The sequence below is a fragment of the Montipora capricornis genome, chromosome 3 (genome assembly GCF_036669925.1).
Source record: "Montipora capricornis isolate CH-2021 chromosome 3, ASM3666992v2, whole genome shotgun sequence".
Classification (NCBI taxonomy): Eukaryota; Metazoa; Cnidaria; class Anthozoa; order Scleractinia; family Acroporidae; genus Montipora; species Montipora capricornis.
In genome coordinates, this window is record NC_090885.1 from 63,510,331 (window position 1) to 63,517,830 (window position 7,500).

Consider the following 7,500-nt stretch of genomic DNA (forward strand, 5'->3'; position numbering starts at 1 on the left):
TTTTATATTTTTAGCGGTTTTATAGTCCAGCGGTTGGCTCTCAAAACGAAACCAAAATGGCGGAAGGTTCAGTTGTTCAAGAAGACGACGAAAGTGAAAGCGCACAGCAAAGCAAATCACCATGTCTTGATAATCCAGTGTACAAGGAAATTTCAATTGCGAATGGAAAGGTCAATAGGATGGAGAACTCTCAAGTCAAACGCTGCCTTGATGAACTTGGCCTGGACTCTCGGTGGGTCAACAATTTTTTTTTTTTTAATTTTTTGCCAAACGCAATTATATTATGATCATCTAGATCATAAAGCCTAGTTTTCTTATGTCGGGAAAATCCCAGACGATCGGGGATTTCGAAGTTTCCCGACCGTCCCAGATTTTGCCGACTAATGAAAACCATAAATCGTAGGCATTCCCGATAATCTGCGATGGTCGGGGACGAATCGCGAAAATAGGAAGCGTTTCTATTTTCCCGACGTGTCGCAGACTTTTGCGATCGTCGGCGATCATTGCCGACATGAAAACTCAAATTCGTACTGTCGGAGACGTCGGCGATGGTTTTAGCTTGTAGTTACCAATCGCATAAATTGCAAGTTTCAAGGTTTGGCGCACTTTCCATTTATGCATCAATCAATTCCAGCGGTGCCCATCCCTTCCCCCCCCCCCCCCCCCCCGGGCAACCGCAGCAGGGCATTTGATCAAGTTGTCAGTCGTAAAATGCGATGAAAGATCATTTAAGATGTCTTGATTCTTGACAGACAAAGTAGCCTGCGAATACAGGTGCCTATTGGAAGGCGACGATCCCGGGGGCAGAGCATTTGCCCTCTTTCTTCGCCCCCACCCCGGGCATGTACACAGCTTAGGTGTCCCCACCCTGGGGAATTTGCCCATAAAAAAGATGCTAATGCCCGGATGTTAGCCCGTGGGGCGGATGGGCACTGCTGGAATTGACTGATGCATTATCTGGGACAACCGTCAAGCGATTTTCAGATATGAGATTGTCGGCAAAGTCTGGGACGGTCAGGAAACTGCGAAATCCCCGATCGTCTGGGATTTTCCCGACAAAGATATGAAAACTAGGCTTAAACTATGTGCTGATATTTTCAGGGAAGTAACTGCTGACCAATACCCTTTCTTACCCTTTGGGGGCGTTCTTTGAAGAAACGAGGGCTAAATTGCAGAATACCCCACAACACTAGCTATTCTGCGTAGCTCTTACAAATTGCTACGCAGAAATGCGTTCGATGTATCAATATTCACACATGGCTACGAAGATTTATGGCTAAATTTGAATAATTATTATTTTGTAAAGTAAAGTGGTGCATTTATATAGCGCCCTTTCACTAATGTCTCAAAGGCGCTTCACAATGATCAATTTACCCCCAGCGGACTGGAAGCATATACAGGCGCAAATTGCAGCCGCTTCTAAGCAGTCCACGCATGCTGGTACTCATTTTACCGACCTCGGAAGGATGGAAAGCTGAGTGAACTTTAGCGGGAAAGAAGGTCGCCAAATATTACAGTCTCGGCAGGACCGGGAATGGAACCCGGGACCTTAGGGTTGGAAGGCAGAGATCTTACCACTGCGCCAACTCCTCCGCATGAATCTCCCTTGAGACTTGTGAGAAAAAGGGAAAAAACAGAACTGAGCCGTCTCGTAGCCATGTCTGATTATTGGTGGAACAAACTCGGCCTATTGCTCTCGTATCTACAGTTATAAAGCCTAGGCACTGATTTCAAACTGGTTAGCTTCCAGTTATTGTCGTGCTTATCACCAGATATTACGGCTCAAGTAACTTCACTGAATTATGAATAAATTACAACAGAGTAGCCGCATAGCGACCTTCCAGAGAGCTTGAGTGAATTATGAATAAATTACAACAGAGTAGATGCGTAGCCACTTTCCCAAGAACTTGAGTGAATTATCAAGAATAAATGACAATTCAAGTAGCTGCATAAATGTATTGCTGGCTGCGCCATGCGGCTAGAGATGGGGAGTATTCTGCAATTGCTCCGAAACAAGGACGAGTTTATGAGTATTGGCCCATTCCATTTAATATCTACATTCTGGGGTGGATCTAGGGATGGTTTTGGGGGTTCCATCAAATCCCCTAAATAATTAAAAGGGCTAATGTCAAAAACTTGTAAAAATATAAAATAAACACACTTACATGTAAATGAAATTAATTCATAACCATGCAAGTTAAGACTGTTGGGCTTGGCTCTGATGAACGTTCACTACGAAAAGCCCCTTGACTACCATGATGATGCTGTAGTTAAGTTTTTTGCAGAAAGATACATGTACCCTCGAAGAATGCTTCTTGTTGATCCTGTCTTTATGAAACACAAAATTGAAAAAGCATCAAATGCAGTATATTTTTATCATGGATTTGCATCGTTTTTACGCAGCTTTGTTAGTAACATTTTGATGCAAAAGGAATGGCATTTTAATTTAATTTTAAAAATGATGGTAAAGCCCGCTGACCAAATGGCAGAAATCATGTTTCCAAAACTTCAAAATTTTCCAGGAAATGACACCCCCTGGAACCCCCTGTCATTGAACACCCTCTGCTAAATACCTGGATCTGCCCTAAATGAATAAATACCCGGAATACCTGCCCCTAAATACCTGAATCCTTCCCCCCCCCCCCCCTTCCCCATCAATGGCACAATTCTTAGTGTTAGTGAGCCAGTTGGCACCCTGGGCTTCGATCTTGTGTTTTTTTTTTCTGAGGGTTATAGCAAAAATCAGCCCTTATTTCTTAGGGAAAGAGGAAAAATTGGCCTATTTCCAAGTGGGTGTACAGTGTACAGTCTCAACACTTTGATGTTCTTTTTCAGAGGGGTTAAAATCTGTGGTAACTTCATCCAAAGGGAGGGGGGGTGGGGGTGGGGGGTGGATATTAAATGGAATGGCCCATTTTTGCATTGTTGTGTGCACAGTACTATTGTCTAGTCATGTCCTGTTGTAATTTGGATACTTCTGCAGTTGAACAAAGTATAAGGTCAGACAGAGTGTATTTCAATACAATTGAACTGAATTTGTTAGTGTTATTGAGTAAATTCTCAAGGTACCAGTAATTTTTTGTTCTTAACCCAGACAAACCACTGGTAGGAATTCCAATTAAAGGTGTCTTTTAATACTTTCTTTGACCAAATTCTCATAGACGTGGCATTACATTTAATTAATACAGAACGTTAATTCCTAGGCATGATTACATTTTTCAAGTTGTTTTCTCAAAATATCTCTCTTATATAAGCTTGTACATCAAGTTTGCAATAATTATCTAAAGAAAGCCTTGATGTCAGTAAGATAATAACTGTTCTTAGTTGTGTTTTTAAAAATTCTCTTTGTTAAAATGTGTGCTACATTCTGGTTTAAAACAGAATGTTGAGCTTTAATTGGTATCATCAGTACTCCAAATTTAGTACCAAGTCCAGTCATCAGAGATGACCAGAAAGTTGAGGCAACCAGGTTTTGGTAAAATGAAAAGTGTGGTTGTTGGAGGAAAGAACAATGGACAACCCTGCCAAACTTCAAAATCAACAAAAATCAAAAATCAAAAAAAAAAAAAAATCAAATGATAATAAGAAAGTAATCTTAACCCATTGACTCCCAGGTGTTCCCATTGACGAGTAAAATCGTCTGGTGCTAGACATAGTAAAATACTAAGTCTGGCCGGTTTAGGCCGGTTTGGACGTCAAAGGGTTAAGCAGCACCCAACTTACCTGTCGCTTTTCTATTGTCAATGTTCAACAGTACCGTCAAGTTAAAAGTAATTAATTTGCTGCAGCTGAGCATTTTCCCCTGCTTTGAGTATCTTTATCTTTTGCAATTAACATTGTCAGATAGGAAATTACAAGGGACAGTGTCAAAAGCATGTTTGAAAGCCATGGAGGTCGAAACGTGCCAAAACTTAAACACAGACTTCCATGGATCGGAAAACTACTAACAGGCGCTCTGAAGATCGACCACCTTGTGATTGCATTTCAACACAGCTGGCAATTTAATCAGCTGGCAATTTAATCATGGGTTTGGTTGCCCTAACCTTTTGAAACAGGGACAACCTGGATTTTTTTTCAAGCAATTGTTCTCCTATTTGTAAATGTACAGTACAGTAATTGATAAGTTTGCATTTAAAAAAGAACATTGTTTTTGCAATGATCAAAATCACTACTGACATGAATTTGTTGGTGTTACTTTGGACCTATATGCATGACTTGTATGATTCCTTAAATAATGAAACAAAATTAATAATGGTTCTGTTAATTTTTTTTGGATGATGTATATACAGGTATCATGTTGTACTCTTTTCTTCATTTGCTACAAAACCTATCTTTCCTCATTACAATTGCAAAGTAACAAGTTATACATTACGTGACATTGTAAAATTTTCATTACTTTTTATGGCTCACCTCACAGCACTTACAACTTGCTACTGTATTGGCAACTTCTAGTAACAGTGATAAGCAACCATTTTCCTAGAAGCTTTTCAAGGACAAGAATATATAAATAATTGATAAAGAAAGGACATTTATGGTTGGAGGCAGGCCAGTTGCATATTAAAATTTTAAATGCACAATTGAAAAGTTGAATTTGCGACTATCTGAAACAACTTTATTCAATGGTCAGAGCAGGACTTCAAATCAGAAATTCCAATACATTGCAAGTCCAGCACCTTACACGTTCTACCTCCTTATCTCTAATAATAATGATGCGGCTCAACAACGTCGAGCCAAAAGCATACTATGGCACCTGAGGCTCAGTACCACTGCATGGTCCATGTTGTGTATGACATTGGAGCACAATTTACAGCCAGCTGGAATAAGCTGTATGCTGGTTTTTGCTGAGGGTGGAAAACCGGAGAGCCCAGAGAAAAACCCTTAGAGCAGAGTAGAGAACCAACAGAAACTCAGCCCACTTGTGGCCTCTGGGTCCAGGAATTAAACCCTGGCCACATTGTTGGGTGGCGAGTGGTCTCGCCACTGTAGACCCCCTCCCCTCCCCCCCTCCCCTCCCCCCTCCCCTTTCCTCTCTTCCTCTATATTACTAATGGAGCATTCCTACCAATATTATTAACTTTACAGTGGAGTTGGAAAAGTCCTTAAAAAAAGACTAAAAAACCATCTCAAAAAAGAGAAATTAGCGCTAGCCAAGTTGGAGCAGGAGAAAAGAATCAAACAAGTGCACTTCTACTGTGTCATTGATTTTCAAGGGACTTGTGAAGAAGAGAACCCAAAAGACTATATTCATGAAATTATTGAGTTTCCTGTAGTACTTGTTGATGCCAATACTTTGGAAGTGGTAAGTGTACAATGTATGTTGCAAATTTTGTCTGACAATTTCTTGTTCTGGAATTTAATTTAATTTATCATTTTTTAATATACATGTACTGTATCATTGACCATTGATTTCAGTCTGCGGTTAAAAAATTCTTATCACATGATAACATTTTTTGTGGCTCTGCGGTTACGAAAATACCGATCTCATGACGCCATTTTTCTGTTACTCTCGCCAAAGAGAAAATCGCGAAACGATGTTGAGGGCGATTAAAACCTGCCGAAGCTATTACGGGTAACCCATTAAAAGCTTTCTCCGAGGAAATAAGAAGCAGGTGGAAACTTTTCTTCAGTTTTTTTCTTTTCTCGACCATGGGAACTGACAAAGGAATAGCGCCACGTGGTCGGTATTTTCGAAACCGCAGAGCCACAAAAACGTTATCACTTGATCAGAATTTTTTTAACCACAGACTGAAATCAACGGTCTGTGAAGTGGGCTGAAAAACAACCCTTGTCCACTGCCGTGTGAGATCGATAGCAGTTTTTTAGTGGATGCAGAGGTTGCTAACTTATTGACTCCCGAGTCACCCTCCATTGGTAAAATTGTCTGTCGTTTGACAGAGCAAAACTGTGATTTTAAATAAGAACGATCACACATATGTTGAGGGGCGGTGGCCTCATGGTTAGAGTGCTCGACTCCGGATCGAGTGGTACGGGTTCGGGTCCTGGACATTGTGTTGTGTTCTTGGGCAAGACACTTTACTTTCACGGTGTCTCTCTCCACCCAGGTGTATAAATGGGTACCGGCGAAATGCTGGGGGTAACCCTGCGATGGACTAGTATCCCATCCAGGGGGAGTAGAAATACTCCTAGTCGTTGCAAGGGAAACCAGAGATAAGCGCCGGCCTGATGGGCCTTCTGGCTCGTAAGCAGTGACTCTACCTTTACCTTTATCACACAAAAGATCAAGTTGCAGTGTTTTTGTCAGAAAATTAAATGTTACAGTATTTGGATTTGGGAATGTCATTTTCTGTATTTATTAAAGAGACTACTGTATGAAATGGACACCCCAAAGTTTGGGCGTGACAATCACATTACTACGCAAGGAAAGCTAACCAAACTTTGTTAATAATACATGTAATTTTAAGAGATCATTTTGTTGGGGTTGCCTTTTTTAATGCAATGGAACTCAAATGATACAGGCTGGGTTAACTTAAAGGGGCTAGGTCACGCTATTTTAGGTAATTTTCTTTAATTTTGTTAATTATGAGCTCTAAACGTCAAATTGGCAAAGCAAGAGTCTTTCATTTTCAAAATCACGGCCACATAACAACTGAGAATGATTTTCCAGCTTTGTAAATGACATTTTAATATAGACTGATGTAATTTTGAAAAACGGTGGGCCGACGTTTTTCAAATGTACCCAAATTCAATCCATTTCAATCCTCTCCAGTTTTGTCCATCCATGTCCCTTCTTGGCTTCCCTGCATTTTGTTAGAGATCTTCTATAGTTTTGAACAGTTATTTTGATATTTTAGTTAATTCTATGACCATTCGATCAGTGCTGAAATTGCCTAAAATTGCGTGACCTACAGCACTGTAGCCCCTTTAAGGTTCCAGATTAGGCAGTACAGTCAGAGATAAGGTTATTTTGCATGGGGATATCTGACATTCCGGTAAACTTCCATTTCCTTACGCTGTATGGACCCCCCTTGTCCTCCAAAAATATGGGTACATGTTGTGGTCTGCTGGTGGGCCATTGGCTCTCGGGCATTTGTGATTATTGTGTGCACTGTTCTGGGTGTGATGTCAGGGCATTCCGGATGTGGTCTCATTCACCTTCACTTGACTGTGCTCTTTTTAGTTTTACTCTGCTCAGGATACGTACAGGGCATTTTGTGTAGCTGGCATTTCCCAGTGTCCCCTCCCTGCTCTCCTAGCTTTTGTGTTATAATAATCAGTACATAGTAGGTTCTCCACTGTTCTTTCAGTTCAGTATGACTGGTGCTTAAAGCCTGAGGCTGGTTTGGTGGGCCAGGCTTCTGGCTGGGGTGTGGATATGGCAGGCCCTTGGGTGTTCTTTTTGACTACCAAATTGTTTTTTGGGGTTGGCGGTTCCAGCCCCCATATTCCTGGGCACCCATTGAACCTCCAGGTGCATCTTAGGCGTTAAAATCCCATATCTTCCTGTTGTGGTTGCTGAACATGACTTGAGATCATTGCATC

The 7,500-nt window shown here is 41.1% G+C and overlaps 1 protein-coding gene across 1 annotated transcript in view; it reads left to right on the forward strand.

The window, feature by feature from the left end:
* The first annotated feature begins 15 nt into the window (after positions 1-15).
* Positions 16-7,500, forward strand: part of LOC138043685 (3'-5' exoribonuclease 1-like) — a 10,482-nt gene continuing 2,997 nt past the window's right edge. The window contains exons 1-2 of the mRNA XM_068890083.1: positions 16-232; positions 5,083-5,299. Coding sequence (XP_068746184.1) covers positions 57-232; positions 5,083-5,299 — 393 coding nt within the window. The 5' untranslated portion in view covers positions 16-56. The remainder of the gene's footprint in view (positions 233-5,082; positions 5,300-7,500) is intronic.